Raw genomic sequence first — 16,732 nt, 5'->3', positions numbered from 1 at the left:
ATGTCTGTGGCTACAAAAAATTTTTTTTGGAGAAAGAGACTTAAGACTTATTAATCTTTTTATTATGTGCCTTGTACAAAGAGAGAATTCAATATATTGTTGTGCAATGAATTAAGGAACTGTGTCAATTATGTGAACCATTCCATTGTCTTCTCCTCTTGAAGGGAAAACCATCTCAGAAGCCACAGGGTGCAGAGGGAAGCCCTGACTTTGAACTAGACCATGGCTGGCAAAGACATGCACTCGTGCTTGCCCTCGGCAGATGTGACGACTCAGCCATGAACCTCTCTCATCCCATCTGAACCAGGCCTGAGACCCTTTCTCAACACAGCTTCCCAGGCAGCCACCCTCTTGAATGAGTCGGCTGGCATCCTGATGTAGATGAAAGATGCTCGAGGACAAGGTGGCAGGCGGCAGATGTATGATGTGGCCTCACGAACACGGAGATGAGGGAAAGGATGCTTAGACAGAGTGCACACTGTTCCTTTAAAACGCAACATGCCACGTTAAAGCAACACGGGAAGAACAGTTTTAACTCAGTGAGCAAACAACGGACCCGCCCGATTAGGTAGCTGTGGCTACAGCAGCTGCCTACTGTCTAGCTGGTAACTGTCCTTTAAATGAGATGCTCTGTCCTGAGATGGCTCGGATGCTGGGAGTTGAGCTGTGTGCCTCAAGTGAAATCTCTGCATGACCTCAGAGGTGAGAGCGGCGGCCGGTGCAGCGGGTAAGACCACAGGCCTCAGCGCTGCTCCTACCTCACAGAGCTGCTTCAAGGACCGGATGTCGTACTATTAGATAAGGTGCTCAGAACCGTGTTTGGCACATACGTACGAAAAAAGCAAGCATCAGCTCCTACTATTTTGTGTGGTGGTCTGGTGAAAGTCCCCCCAAACAGTGAGTAAAATAGCCATTATCGATCATTAAGTGATGGCTATTGCCTTGGTAATATACGAGGCTCTTCGAACAGGCCTGGCAGGCTGACAAACTGTGCCTGCATTCTCCATTGTTTCCGTCCACAGCCAATCATCCTGGCTGTTATCAGACAAGGAAGATGAAGCAGCCCGTTACCTCCCTATTCGCTCTGGCTGCCAGGAACCACGGAGTTAAACTCCATGTTCAACTTTGGAAGTTTCCCTTAGTTTATGTTTCCTAACATAATGACTCTAAAAACACAAAACTTGGCTCTTGTCCTTTTAATCTCATCCTAAAGGCTTACAGATTTAGTTATGTCTATGGTTTTGACTATAACTATCTTAAATATTCTTTTTAGAATCAGGTAGAATGTACATAAATATAAGAAAAAAACATAACTGTCAGAGTCTTCATGCTGAATGCCAGCCAAGACATGAGTTTGAGGTGATATATTACATTTTTATACATTACACGTACCACAGTCCTCTTGGAAAACAGGGCAAATCTTATGTAACATTCTGCAGAGACACCAAAAAAAGACTCATTTTACTGTTGTGGTTCATCATTAAAAATGTCACACACACACTCCTACCCTACATTTCCCCAGGATCACTGCTCCTTTGACAGAAAGTGAAGCTGGAATCAGAGAAGCTATCAGCTATGCCAAAGACAGATTATGTTGCTGAAACCAGTTCTCTTTCTCATCCTCTATCCTGATTCGCAGAATCAAAGAGCTCACTGACTGCAATTCTCTCATTTTATAGAGGACACTGAGACCCAGAGAGAAGTGACTAGCTTAAGGTCACATAGTGGGTTAACGGTTGAGCTGTAAGTAAAACCTAAATCTGTCAGGCTTCTGTTCTAAGATGCCAAGATTCCTCTCTACACAACTTAAATAGAAAATGAGGACGTTTACTTAGTTTTTAATTTTGAAATTCTTGAAATTTATTGTTTTATTATAGCAAAATATTAGAGGGCTTTATAAAAAAAAATCAAGGTACTAGATCCATAAAAAAAAAAAATCAAAATTCTCTGGGAAATACTTCTGTTGCAAAAAGGCTTTACTGTTAAGGCCTTTAATGTGCGTCATTCACTTAGAATCATGGGGCCATTCTAAAACTAGGAAATTGAATTGCTCATTTATCCAGTGTATACTTAATGGTTAATTACTACATGAGGCAATGTGCTGGATCCTGAGACTATACTACTAAGAAATGTCCCTGGGGACTTCCCTGGTGGTCCATGATTAAGACTCCGTGCTACCAATACAGGGGGTGCGGGTTTGATCCCTGGTCGGGGAGTTAAGATCGCACATGATGTGCCGTGTGGCCGAAAGATTTTTAAAAATATATATTTTTTTTAATTAAAAAAATAAATGTCCCTGACGTCATAGGGCTCAAGACCTAGAACAAATATTCAACACATATGCCATCCTCAGTATCTTAGGTACTCATGACAGATGACTGTCTTTCCTGCTTCTGTGACCATGTTCCTTGCTGACCCTGAAACTGGTCTCAAAAAATCCTTCCTGACCCAACCCTCCAAGTGGCCAAGAACAAGTGGTAAGAGGGGCATGAGCTGAAATCTACCTGTCACCACTGAACTAGTAAAGTCATGACGTGTCTACTAAATCCTACACAATGTGAGGTTATTATATTTGCTGGAACCCTGATTTCCCTCCATTAGAATGTAAACTGTTTCACATATTTAGCACTGATTAAACTGGGAAGAATAATTCTTGTAGGTGCTGGGAGAACCCTTGATAACAATGCATGAAGGACCAATTATACCCCCAAGGAGAGACCCCGGTTGTCCCCCACGTGAAATGTCCCTTTCATCCCGGGAAGCTCAGCCCTCTGCCTCCTGCCCATTGTCACCCACGGCCGCCATCTGCTGTGGGAGAACCAACAGAGGTGCCGCGCCACTCACTTCAAAGCCGCTGTTGATCATGCCCAGTGATTTACCAACTGAGAGAAGGACCGGTTACTGACAACGCCACTGCCCCAGCACAGTTCTTCCTAGCGGAAGAGTTGGGGGAAGAAAAAACCAACAACAAACTTTTGATCTCGCCTTAAGGTGGACCCAAAGGCAGCTGCAGTGCCTCCGTTTTATAAACCTGGCATCGGTCCTCCCCTTTGTGGAAGCGGAGGAAGAGCAGGAAGGCGGCTTTTCCTCTTAACGGCTTTTACTGTGTCTGTAAACATTGTAATTGTTGGTGATGAGTGAGCAAGGGCCCTGGGAAGTCCCACGCGGGGAGGTACGGTCATGCCCCAGAGCTGACCTGTCTCCGCAGCACAGGGCGCTTGCACAGTGTCCTCTGGAAGGAGACACAGTGGAAGCTGAGCCTGCCGAGGGCCCCGAAATACACCCCCTTGGGCCGCTCACACCTGGGGCGGCTGTAGACTAAAGACCTGCATTTGCAGATGGGTCCCCCCTCTACCACTGGGGCCTGGAGAGGCCGGACACTGTCAGAAGAGAGAGCAGAGCAGCATAAACAGGAAGAGGTGACAAAAATCAGGGTTAAAGAAGGAAGGGAACTTCGCAAGTCTCTGCCTCTTTGTATTACATTTTCACGTCCAAGTAGTGTTGTGTTTCTGGTTGGGCAGACATGGTGGTTGGGGACTGGGTGGAGTATCCAGAAAAATGGGCTTATTTTTCCCCTCTGCCCCCAAGGGTTTAGATCCCCTAAGGAAGGCAAGATATAGCTTCTTGGAGGCATGTTCTGAGTCTTGTGCATGTCTGTATCTCTGCAGTAGCACCGTTCTCAAGAGCTTTCTGCAACGATGAGAATGTTTTCTATCTGTATTGTCCAGTATGGTGGTCACCAGCCTCCTGCAGCTACTGAGCACTTGAGATGTGGAGGGTATGACTTGGGATCTGAAGCTTTTTTAAACTGAATTTTCACCAATTTAAATGTGCAGTTAAAGAGCCACATGTGGCTAGAGGCTGCTGTATTGGACAGCGCGGTCCTGTAAGATCCAGAACCAGGCTAGGTTCCTCATGAGTGTTCAATAAACATCTGTTCGACTGAATGAGACTTTGTGCAGGAAACACATACTGAGCTTCCTCTGCATGCCAGGCACTCTACCGGGTGCTGGGCTGACTGAGACGCTGCCCCTGAATGCGTTGGAACTCTTGGTTGTGAGCGACAGGGAACTCAACCTTGCTTCCGTTGTCCAGTCACTAAATCGTGTCTGACTCTCTGCGACCCCACGGACTACATGCAACACGCCAGGCTTCCCTGTCCTTTACCATCTCCCAGAGCTTGCTCAAACTCATGTCCATTGAGATGATGCCATCCAACCATCTCATCCTATGTGGCCCCCGGACCTTGCTTTACTCAAGGCAACAGGAGACCTGGCTCACAGGCTGAGAGACCAAGATAACGGCACCCCCAGGGCAGCTCAATTTGGGCCTCGGAGGATAAGGCTGTGACTGTCCTCACCCTCTCATTCTCTTAGCTCAGAGAGACTCAACTCTCTTCCATGTGTGGTTTCCACGTGCAAACTGGCTCTCCACTCAGGAGCACTAGAAGGCTGCTCCCCGCCCAGAGCTCATGCTGGCAACGCCCCCCCCCCCCCCCAGTCCTAGCCCCGCCTCCCAGCCCAAGTCTCATTGGATCCCATGGCTGTCACTGGGTCCTACACCCATATCTGCACCAATCATCATGACTGGAGGAATACGAGGGCGTGACTATTCGGGGCCTCAAATACAGACTCCAGCCCTGAGCCAAAGGGGGAGTCCACTCCACCAGAAAAAGCACACGGGATGAGAGCAGGGGTCCAGGATGGGTTCTTAGACTAAAATCAATAGGGAAAGAGGGAATTCTGCTAAGGAGCAAAAACAACATAGATCCATTCTAGTCTCTACCTCAAAGGGCTCAGTGTCTCCCTAGGGAGATTTTAAGTAAGAATGCTGGTTGGTCAGATCTGCTGGCCAGATAGAGAAGAAAATACTAAAGAGGAAAAGTTTAGCAAGGTCCAGGTTGAAATGCTAGTAATGTTTAATGACACAGAATTTCCTCTGATGCTGTCTACTTTTCCATAGATAATTCTCATGAAACCCGTGAGGCCAAGGTGCCACCTATGAGCTCTAGATGCCTGGAGGAGGGATGGGAGCCTGCTGTCTGCAGCCTTCTTTGCCTGCCTCAGATTCGGGGTTCTGAGGTCTCCCGGCTCAGGGCGCACTCGGGCCTCAGAAAGCCCTGCCGTGTGTGTGGATGCAGGCGGAGCAGACGCAGCGCGGCCCACCCAGGGAAGGGACACACATTGCCAATTCACACAATGCAATGTGAATTGTCTATTTTCATAAGGGCTACTCCGAGAAAGATTATTTGTGGGCAGGATGACTCATGGGAGAGCCAGATGAATTCGCCCCACAGAGAAGACAAAGGGCTTGGAACATCACTGAGATGAGAGAAATTAGCCAGAACAGCTGCAGCACTTTAGGGTCTTTTAAATAGCCTCCTTCTCCACCCATTTTGAGCTGTGCTCTCTCACTCATTAAACACAGGCCGAGGTTTTCCTTTTGTTGGCTCCGAAGGCTAGCAGAGGTTGGGAAATATTCTTTTCAGCAAGCGCATCTTTTTATCCCTCTGAGCTCTCTGGGATTATCCTTTTTTTTTTGCGAAGATGATTCTGGATTACTCTGAGAACTACTCTGAAATTTCTTGGCTTTCTTCTAGGTGGGAAAAAAAAAAGTTAATAAAGGTTGTGGACCAGACTTTTCAAGCTTCAAGGACTGTCAGGGCTCAGGCCACAGGGCAAGAAGGTCCATGACTCAATCTGTTCTCTTCTCCTGGAATCCAGAAAACTTGCAGCCCCCACTCAATGTCAAACTGACCACCCTTCCTCTAGCTGTACGAATCTTCCAGTTTGAGCATGGCTCTCTTTAGGCAGGGCTTACCTGGTGGCTCAGTGATAAAGAACCTGCCTGCAATGCAGGAGACGCAGGAAATGTAGGCTTGATCCCTGGATCAAGCAGATCCCCTGGAGAAGGAAATGGCAACCCACTCCAGTATCAGTGCCTGGGAAATCCCAGGGACAGAGGAGCCTGATGGACTATAGTCCATGGAGTCGCAAAACAGTCGGACACGACTGAGCTACTAAACAACTCTTCAGGCATGGGCTGTAGGTACTCCATGCTTGGTAAGCAAGGAAGAGCTGTTTGCTTTCAATATCCTTTCTGGGTTTTAACAGACTGCTCAGTTCAGCGGTACGTGGGCCTGTCCCCCGCTGGAATGTCACTGTGCTTCCTAGAGCCCAGGACGCTTGACACTTTCAGCAGACAAGAACTGGTCCTCCCTTGGGCTGGCAGTGGACACACAGTAGGTGCTCAGTGAATGCTGGTGAGTTGTGGAATACTGTTGGAAACTTGGAGATCTTATGGTGCATAAAAAATACTGAAGAGAATGGGTCTGGACACTAGTATCCACAATATTTGTGTTTCGGAAAAGTGTTCATCTCTTCTGCTTTACTCTATAAACCTCAGTTCCTAACAACTTTTCAACCCTAAGGTGACTCGGCTTTTAAAATGGTCCTTATTATGGATCTCAAGTCTATGTAATAACTAGTTAGCTGATTATGTAAACACAAGCTTGGTAAGTGGTTCTCTATTCCTCAAGGGTTAACTCGTTGGGACTCTAACAGATCAGATCGGAATGAATGAGTTTGTTTTTTAGAATGCCCTGGTCTTACCCCTTTCATTTGTGTAATGTCTAGTGGGCTTTCTTATGGGTTTTGCCTTCTCATTCATTTTATTTTTTTATGTCAAAAACTATTTTATTGCAGCACTGGTGGTAACAACAAAATCAGAAATAATCTAAACATCCATCAACAGAGAAATGGAAAAATAACACGAAGTAACATATCTACAAGAGAATATGATACTAGAATTAAAAAAATTTTTTTTTAAAGATAAAAGCATTAGACCTATATTTAGCAACATGGACAGATCTTTAAAGCATCAGGTTGCATGAAAAATGCAAGTTGCAAAACACAGCTTATGCAACTTAGTGTATTGTTTGTAAACACCTGGAAAATACAATTCATTCAATATAAAAATATAAAAGTGAGGGCAAAAAAAAAAAAAAAAAGTGAGGGCAGGCACTAGTAGTAGTGGTTTCCCTTCAGAAGGGTGAGGGAAGTAAGTGGGGTGGGGGCGGCTCATCTGTAACATTTCTTTTACCTTAAAGAAAGAAAAACTTGAAGCAAATAATACCAATGGCAGTAATGCATGGCATGAACTAAGTGTCTGCCGTATTAATTTTTGTTGCTACTTTTCAAGTTAACAGACTTTAAGGGAAGTTTTAGATTTACAGAAAATTGAGTCGAGTTCCATGTGTTCTCTCCTCAAGCCTCACAGTTTCCTTATTATTAACCTCTGGCATTAGGGCGGCACACTTGTTACAACGGATGGGAACACTCGTGACACATTATTATTAACTCCAGCCCGTATTTCACGCTGGGGCTCACTCTGGTTTTATAGTTCTGTGGGTTTAGACAAGTGCCCATTGCTACAGTGTTATACAGAATACGTCATGAAAACCTCCTTTGCGCACCTACTTAACTTCCTTCCTCCTCCTGAGCCTCCAGCAACCACTGATCTTTAAACTATTTCTATAGTTTCACCTTTTCCAGAAAGTCAGATCACCAAGTAATTACACAGTAAGCAGCCTTTTCAGACTGAGGCCTTTCACTCAGCAACATGCATTTAAAGCTCCTCCATGTCTTTTTGTCATTTCATGGTTCATCTCTTTTTACTGCTGAATAATATTCCACTGTATGAATGTATCCCTGTTTTTTTTTGTTGTTGTTTTGGTTTTTTTTTAAAAAAATCCATTCACCTATTGAAGGACACCTTGGTTGCTTTCAGCTTGGGTGGCTATATTATACAGCTCCCCTAAATAGTCATGTGCAGGTTTTTGTGGGGACATAAGTTCCCAACTCCTTTGAATAAATACCTAGGAGCACAATCCTGAATCATAAACTAAGAACAGACGACTTGTTTTGTAAGAAGCTACCCAACTGTCTTCAAAAAGGCCTGTGCTATTTTATATCCCCACCAGCAACAAATTCTCATTCATTTTAAAATTAAATTTGTTGAGATACAACTCACATGCCACATAATTCACAGACCATACGATTCACCAATTTAAACTGTAAAATTCTGTGGTTTACATGTCTTCACGGAATTGAGAAACCATCACCACTGTTTAATTCCAGGACATTTGCATCATCCCCCCAAAACCCAGGACCCATCATGATTTCCCCCAACTCTCCCTTCACCCCCACCATCTCCTAACAACCACTCATCTATTCTATGTCTCTATAGATTTGCTTATGCTGGGTATTTCATATACATGGAATCTCATTCATTAAAAAAAAACAACAAAAAAACTCTTGTTATTTTCTGGGGCATGCTAGCTTCCATGCCAGATGCTGGAATCACAGACTGGAGTAAAACCTAGTGTCTGCCTTCTAGCTGCTCACAGTCCAAGAATAAACATTTGCAGACCTCCCAGGGTTCTCTCTCGGCCACGACAGCCACACTCGTGTTAGCTGGCTGAGGCCCGTGTACCAGTTGGACGCTCGGGCCAGAAGGCCCATCATTTCCCTTTCGGTTCAGCACTGCTGGGTAGATGCTATCCAGGGATCCATCTCACTGGGTGCTGATCAGGCCTACAAACATTCCCCTTTATCGCTACTGATCAAGCAGATAGACTTGACCTATCCTTTTCAAAAGACACCCTCCTTGGTAATGACTCAGAAATTTTAGCCTGTTTTCAAATACACCCAGTTTGTCATCTTCCTGCCATTAAGATCAAAGGAATGTCTCTCCCGGGTTTCTAGTAAGGTGCTTGAGATGTTCCCCTGCGATAATGACTGTCCTTAGCACATATCAGAGTGGGTACACAGAGGTCTCCCTGCAGATCCTAAAAACAAGGTGAGCCTCGGAGAATGGAATTAGTAGAACTGACACATGCCGGAGGACCCTGGCCATGTGTGGAAGTTAGTCTACTGAAGAGGTTATAGAAAAGCAGTTGAGGATACGGGGGGCTTCCCATGTCAATCAAAGTGACACAGGAGCCACGTCAGGAGACTCGTTGTAACTAAGAAAGTGATCGACATAACTCTAGAAGACTGTTTACAGGTGGCATCAGGTTCCACATGGAGTCTGAGAAAGGGAGCCCAGAGTTTCTGCAACCATCTGTTCATGTGTCTGCCTTTGTCCAGAGATTAGCAAGATGATCTCACCGGAAAGCAAGACCCTTCAGTTCCTGGGGGATCACAGGTCCATGAGGTTATCATGAAACCTCCCAACTCCCAACTGCCTCCCCATGTATGGATGGGAAATGGCAGACAGAACTGTAACAATGTGTTTTATATATCAGTTTCTTACGAGCTTGGCTATTGGGAGTTAGTCTTCAAGCTCTGGCAAAACTGAGTTTCTGACCCAAAGGGGTACGACTCATGCACCGTGACGATCCACCAAAGCACCTATCCGGAGAAGACAGGTTTAGGAAAGGTGAAAACCATGGGCCAACATACAAGGTCTGCCATTTAGGACAGGAATTTAACTAACTCTAAGGCAAGTCCAACAAATAGACATATTGTAAGGTAATAGTTAAAAACACAGGTTTTAGAGCCAAATGACTTGGCTCCAACACATACTAGCTACGTCAACTTGGGCAACTTACTTAGCCTCTAGGCACCTTGATTTCCTCATCTGTGAAATAAAATGCTTGTAAAGACTAAATGAGATAACCCAAACAAATGCTCACTGACACATCTGAAACACAGCAAGCTCTCAGAAGTTACCCATCACATCACCATCATCTGAAGGACAATCAGACCACCCTTTGAGACGGGGAGCCCCCCAGAGTTCAACTGGCAGAGATCTGTCAACTGAGGGCCAAATAAAAACTTGACGTCGTTGAACTTACTTCAACTCCAGGATTTCCAATGAGCTCTAAGCCCCTAAAGCTCTTACACACAATTCAAAACAGGAATGTGGTCTCAGTAGTTGATGCGTTTTTTACATAAAACCTTTTCTTGCCATCCAATCGATGTATACTTTCCTGAGTACTCATGTGCACAGCACCTGTTAGCCGATGAGAATGGGAAAGGTGGTCCTTTCCTTCAAGAAGCTGGACATCTAACTGAGAAGAGCAGATGAGAGAAGCAGACAGTGATGCAGACGTGCGTGCTGGATTCAGGCCGACTGTCCGTTTGGTGCTGGCCCTTTTATCGGAGGGTCAGGGGAGTCTCTGTGTCTAGAATCGCTCTAAGGAGCATGAGGAGTGTGTTAGTAAACGAAGCTGAGACCAGTCACATTGCCTCTCCCTCCCTCTCAATCTCAGTCTCTTTCCACTCCCTTCAAGGCACAGCAAAGCAGTGTGATGGCTCTGCGACCTTTCAGTCTCAGACTCCCAGGCAGTGCTGGCTGGACCGCGGCAGCACTGGTGAAGGCAGACACGCAGCATCTGAGCTTTGACTTCCCGGGGGACAGCAAAGGCTGCCCGCTTTTTACTTGTAAAGTTAAAGTGTTAGTCGCTCAGTTGTGTCTTACTCTCTGCGACGCCATGGACTGTAGCCCACCAGGCTCCTCTGTCCATGGAATTCGCCAGACAAGAATACTGGAGTGGGCTGCCATTCCCTTCTCTGGGGGATCTTCCCAACCCGGGGATCGAACCCGGGTCTCCCACATTGCAGGCACATTCTTTACCATATGGGCCACCATAAAGACTGCTCTAATGCCCCCTTCCTCTCATCTGTAGACTCAATGGGGGAGAAGGAAAGTGGGCTTTCTTCATGTGACCCCAGGAGGTTATTAATATTAATATTCATTGACTGCAGTAGGTTCACGCAAGGCTATTACAATCAGCATATGTAAGAAAACCCCCTGTCATCTCTTAAAGCACCATCTCCACTCTCTAGTGACACTTTCTTTTTGTGACATTCGAACCACAGTTCCAGACTTCCTTTAGGTCCCATGGGATCTGGCTGCTGCATTTTAAGTGTATTTCTCTCCTCTAACATGTCAGGTAAGGGAGAGAGGCCCCGGGGGTCTGTCTTGTACTCTTGTACCCTGGACGAGCGGCCGGGGCCAGCGACACCAGGAGACTCCTCACAGTGGGACAGTCGCCAGTTTACTGATTGCTCTTTTGCCTCGAGAAATTCACAGCACCTTCGGGCAAGAGGGGACAGCAGTGTGGTGTTTATTGAAATCTACATCTGGTAGCAATTTGTCCAACAGCAACCAGCTTTCCCCCCACCCCCCCAGCCCTGTCCTTTTCTTCAAGTCAAATAATCCACAGGGGCCCATAATGCTCCACAACTGTTCATTTGTGTGAGGCCTATACCACGTCATTTATGTTCCTAATTACAGATCTGGGTGCACGGCAAGGATGATTTTTTTAGACTGCAGTGGAGACTGAGGGCTTGTGTCCTGAGGCTGTGACACGGGCTGGCCATCCCCATCTGGGCTGAAAGAGGCGGCCTCACGCCGGCCTCTGGCCCCACACTTGGCCAGCACAGATGGCCTGAGCAGTCCCCTTCCCAGCCCTACGAGGTGTGGCCTCCCGATGCTGCACGGACGCTTGAGAGAAGGGAGAGCTGAGCCCTAACCGACAACAAGAAACGGGTGTGCTGTGGAGAAAGGAGCAGCCCAAGCTCCCACCTCAGACAAAACTCTTTCTTCCTTAGCGGGTGGTGGTGGTGAGGGAAGCCGAGCAGCTAGTTGTTTGCTGGAGGACTCGCTGAGTAGAGTTCTTTTATATGAAGCTGTAGTTAGGTGAGAAGACAGTGGAAATCAAGAAAGCAGAGTACGTCAAGCTTGGGGGGCAGAAATCTGGTGACTGGAATGTCCAGGTTTACAATGAAGACCCCAGAGGAAAGCAGAACTGTTTAGGAGGGACGAGAACAGACGGAGGAATTAAGAGCAGGGTGGACTTGGGATGGGCTTCTGAACATGTGCCCAGCTATGCGTTGCCAGTCTTGGGAAGGCCTGGCCCGTACCTCATTGAATCCCCACCTAGCCATGAAACTGGAAAGGGGTCAATAAATATTTGTTGACCGACAGGAGCCAGGCTTCAATATGAACAATATTAATAAAAATATACACTATAGAATATTTCCCATCCCTGTCCCTCCGTGCTCTGCCAGAGCTAAGGTGAGAAGCAAGATGGATCAAAATGAAGATTTCAGAACCGAGAATCAATTTAATTTCACAGTATGAAAACATGGAAACACCCCAAGAACAACACAGCGCAGATGTCATGTTTGCAAGTGAGAGGGATCAGCTGTAAAAATACAGCCCCTAGGACTGGGGTCATGGGCCAAACGGCGAGCCCACCTCCCAGGCCCCCAGGACCCTCCGCTGCGGTCAGCAAGTCTGGGCCAGCGGTGCTCCACTTCCTCATCCCCACTTTCTCTATCACAGGCTGAGAAATCCCTCCTACCCGACAAAATGCACTCCTTTATCTCAATGCGTTTATAATTCAAAGTCACACATAGGCTGCCGAGGAGGAGAGCTTTAGGACGGGTCAGGCTGTTCAGCATGCCATTCCACTGGGAGATGATGGAATTCGGGGGGTGATGACGGTGGTGGGGGAACAGCCTGATGGCTTAGCTGGTCAATGTCATCTCAACAGTTTAAATGTTGTATTCCCATTTGGCTTTTGCAAACATCAGAAGTAGGTCCCGGAGTCCCATTCCTGCCTCCTTCAAAGCCTCAGGCGCTGGGGACTCTGTGGAGGGGTAGGCTGGCCTTCAGGACTGCTTCCGTCAGACCAGCATGCCCAGGAGATAACCTCAAGTGGAAGAGGCCTGTGTGGGACAGCAGGACAGAGGGGACACAGCCTAGCGGGAGAAGTGTGTCTCCTCATGCAGAGATGAGGGTGCGAAGACAGCTTAACAGATATGCTCAAGTTTCTACACCAAGGGACTGATGCTTAATTATTATTTCAAAAACTGCTTATGTATAAAGATACAAACTTAAGGAGAAAGCAAACAATGGCCTAAAAGGTGCCTTTAAAACCCTGCGAACTATTGGGACATTTTGAGTTTGTGTTGGATTTCAGGTGGTGATACAGAATTATTGTTCTTTATTCTGTGATGACAACAGTATTCTATTTACATAGAAGAGTATCTGAATGTTTATCAGATTAAAAAAATATAGGAGGGGAGGGAGTGTCACTGTATACGGAACTTGCTTTCAAACAGTTCAGGAAAAGAGAAAATGTGTGAATATGTATGCGATGTGTGAGGAAAGGAAGAGCAAGAGATAAGCAGGTGTGGCAAAACATGAACAGACAAATCCAAGAGGAAGGTACCGGGTATTCATTTCACTTTTCTGTAAACTTTTATGTATGTTTGAGACTTCTCACACACACACACACACACACACAAATATCTTGGGGAGAAGATAAAATCCTGTAACAAAGAGTGAAATTTTGAAGATTCAGAGCCAGGTTGGGATTTGGATCTTTCAGATGCCCACTTCAGCTTAAACAACAACAGACTGCAGGGCACGCCTGTCTTCCCTTCACCCCCCATCAGGGTGGCCCTGACTGTCTCCTCCTAAGGGGCCCACAAGGGAGGCGGTTCACCAGTGGGCTCTGTGGTACTAGAGAAGACTCCTGAGAGTCCCTTGCACTGCAAGGAGATCCAACTGCAAGATTCACTGGAAACACTGATGCTGACGCCGAAGCTCCAGTACTTTGGCCACCTGATGCGAACAGCCGACTCACTGGCAAAGACCCTGATGCCGGGAAAGGCTGAGGGCAAGAGGAGGAGGAGGCGACAGAGGATGAGATGGCTGAGTGGCAGTTTAAGCAAACCTGGGGAGACAGTGAAGGACAGGGAAGCCTGGCATGCTGCAGTTCGTGGGTTTGCAAAGAGTCAGACACAACTCAGCAACTGAACAACAACTCAACAAAGTATCTACTGGCTCCCGGTGGTAGGAGAAAGGGTTCAATGAGGTGTGCAGAGACCACAGCTTTGAAAATGAAGGCACAGTAAAAATGGAAGAAATCATTGTCACATCTACACCAAGTTTACTCTTAGAATGAGCTCGTTGTCACAAACAGAAAATACCCACAACCACCAGGACCCAGACGGAGAAAGGAGGAGACAGAAGCCGGGGAGGGCCAAGCATGTGCCTCGGGGCTATGTGCTTCCTTTCTTTTAAAAAATATTTTATAGGGAAAAAATCCACACGCCACACAACTCACCCGTTGATGTGAATTATTCAAAGGTTTTAGCACATTCACAAGGTGCAATCATCATCACAATCCAAGAATGGAACACTTATCAGAAATGGAACACAATCAGAAAGAAACCCTTACCCAGAAGCAGTCACTCCTCATTTCCCCCCAAGTCTCCGCACACACCCCACTTCCCAGGAACCCCTAATCTGCTTTGACTCTATGGACTTTTTAATTCTGGACATTTCGTACAAATGAAATACTGTAATACGTGGCCTTTTGTGACTGGCCTACTTCACTCAGCACAATGATTTCAAGGTTCATCCTTCATCCACATTATAACACGTGCCTTTCTTTTTTATTACCAAATAATATTCCATTATTATTCCAAGCGTAATATCCACATTTGATTGATCTGTTCACCAGGTGATGGGCCTGTGGGTGGTTTCTACTTTCTGGAAATTATGATAAAGAATGCTGTTATAATCACGTGTGTACAAGTTTCTGTGTGAACATTAGTTTTCATTTCTCTTGCTTATACGCCTAGAAGGGGAAGAACAGAGCCCTATGGTAATTCTATTTAACTTTGTGAGGAACTGCCAGACTGTTTTCCAAAGTGACTGCACCATTTTACACTCCAAGCAACAGTGTGTGAGGGTTCCAATTTCTCCATGCCTCACCAATACTTATTACTCTCATCTTTTATAGTCATCTTAGTGGGCCTGCAGTGGTATCTCACAGTGGTTTTGATTTGCATTTCTCTGACGGTTAATGATGCCAAGCACCCTTTTTTAAATGGACTTACTGGACATCTGTATATCTTCAAAAAATGCCAATTTAAATCCATTGGCCATTTTAAAATTGGATTAGTGATTTTTTATTATTGAGCTATAAGAAATCCCTATGTAAATATTCTGGATACTGGCTCCTAATCAGAAAAATGAATTGCAAAAACAGAAACACCTTTATTCTCTAATTCTTTTCCTTTCTTGATAGTGTCCTTTGAAGCACAAAGTTGCAAACTTTGATGGAGCTCGATTCCCAATTGATCTATCTTTTGCTTTGTTGGGCGCTTTCTTATTTAATGCTCACAGTAATTGTGCAGAGTAGAAATTACTGATCCCATTCAACAAATACGGAAAAGGAAGCCCAGTGGAGCATATGACCCAAGGTCTCACAGGGGCCACTGCACATGGCCCTCTCCTGCCACAGGAGTGAACAGGGCAGTTGTGGCCATTGCTTGGAGCTGGGCCATGAATGCAGGCCTTCTGACCAGGCCAGGTTCAGGCCTTCATATGCTCTGGGAGTGTTACTGTCTAATATGGCCAGTTTTTAAACAGACTCCTCAGATACTACACATTTAACATTCTAAGGATGCTGCCATTACTTAAAACAAGGGGATTTGGGGAATCTGTCTTTGGAAGTTATATGAACAGGTGGTGAGTTGGGCATGTTTTATAAACATACCCAATTGTAATGAGGGGAGATTTGAGTTTATGATGAAGCCAAAAGTCCGGGGTACCCAAGTCTGGAAAAGGAGGTAAGTTATTCGGCTGGATTGCGCTTTTAGGATTTATATAAATGGTGACACACACACACCAACCAACACAAAGTATGAGAAGTCATTTAAGAGTTAAAAGGTAGATCTAAGTCTCAGAACTGTTTCTAGCAATGGCAGCTAGGTATGAGAGATCCCAGAGGGCATTGATACACTGTATGAAAAGGAATCACACTGATACATTGGAAGACATTTTGATATAAAAACTGGCCATCTTTGTACTTCTCAGTCACACCAGTATGTTGAATCAAAATTACTGAATTACTGGAGCTAAAACAGATTTCACATTTCGTCCAATCTCCTTAAATTTAAGTGATGTAACTGATGCACCAACTGTTGACTCGCGAGTCCTCACGAGAACACTAGCAGAACAGGGACTAAAATTTAAGGAGGATGCAGTTTCCATGTTCTAGTTCTTATTATTAGCTGTTTGAACTCTGCTTTTAGCATTTATGGTTCTTCCCCTCTTTCCCCCACAGACCTCCAAGTGGGTTGTGCCATCCAAGACACCTCTTCTAAAGGGTGTGGAACTGTGCCCGAGGTTCACTGTCCATCCTCCAACCGGATCATCCCTAATACCAACTTATTTAAACATCTCAAGTTCATGTAGATAACTCTGACAGCAAATAAAAGCGGCTCATTTTATGAAGTGAGTTCTGAAGGGATACTGCCAAGCCTTATTTCAAAAGCCAGGCTCCAGTTTCCAGTCTAAGAATTAGATGGCTTTCTGCCTGCTGTCTCTGCCTTTCCCCTCTCACTTAGGAAAGAAGGCCAAAGCTGAGCCTCGAGGGACTGCTTCATAAGGAAAAATCGACGCGGGGTATGGTGTCAGGATGGGCCAGTACAGGTTGGAAGTGGGCTAGCAGAAGGCTTGGGAGAAGAGATGCTGCTTCGTGAGTGGGTTAGGTCAGTCCCCAGAGCCATTTCCCTCCACTGGAAACAGGTTTAAGTGCTGACACGGGGGTTTCCCACAGCTTCTACCAGCCTCCAAAGGCATATTTGTCATCGGAGGCTCTTGATGAAGCTGTACATAAATATCTGACTGTTGTTAA

General features: G+C 45.8%; 1 protein-coding gene across 5 annotated transcripts in view; it reads right to left on the bottom strand.

Annotated features, from left to right (window-relative positions):
- ATG7 (autophagy related 7) overlaps window positions 1-16,732 on the bottom strand; it is a 410,364-nt gene that overhangs the window by 134,279 nt on the left and 259,353 nt on the right. The window contains exon 19 of one of the 5 annotated variants that reach the window (XM_061128856.1): window positions 1,407-1,433. The exons of the other annotated variants lie outside the window; for them this stretch is intronic. Within the exon in view, the coding sequence (XP_060984839.1) occupies window positions 1,422-1,433 (12 nt within the window). The 3' untranslated portion in view covers window positions 1,407-1,421. Of the gene's footprint in view, window positions 1-1,406; window positions 1,434-16,732 lie in introns of those variants that run through there. 5 annotated transcript variants of the gene reach the window in all.

The sequence above is a fragment of the Dama dama genome, chromosome 24, assembly GCF_033118175.1.
Source record: "Dama dama isolate Ldn47 chromosome 24, ASM3311817v1, whole genome shotgun sequence".
Classification (NCBI taxonomy): Eukaryota; Metazoa; Chordata; class Mammalia; order Artiodactyla; family Cervidae; genus Dama; species Dama dama.
Note: the sequence above shows the minus strand (reverse complement) of the source record. Positions and strands in the feature narration are given on the sequence as shown.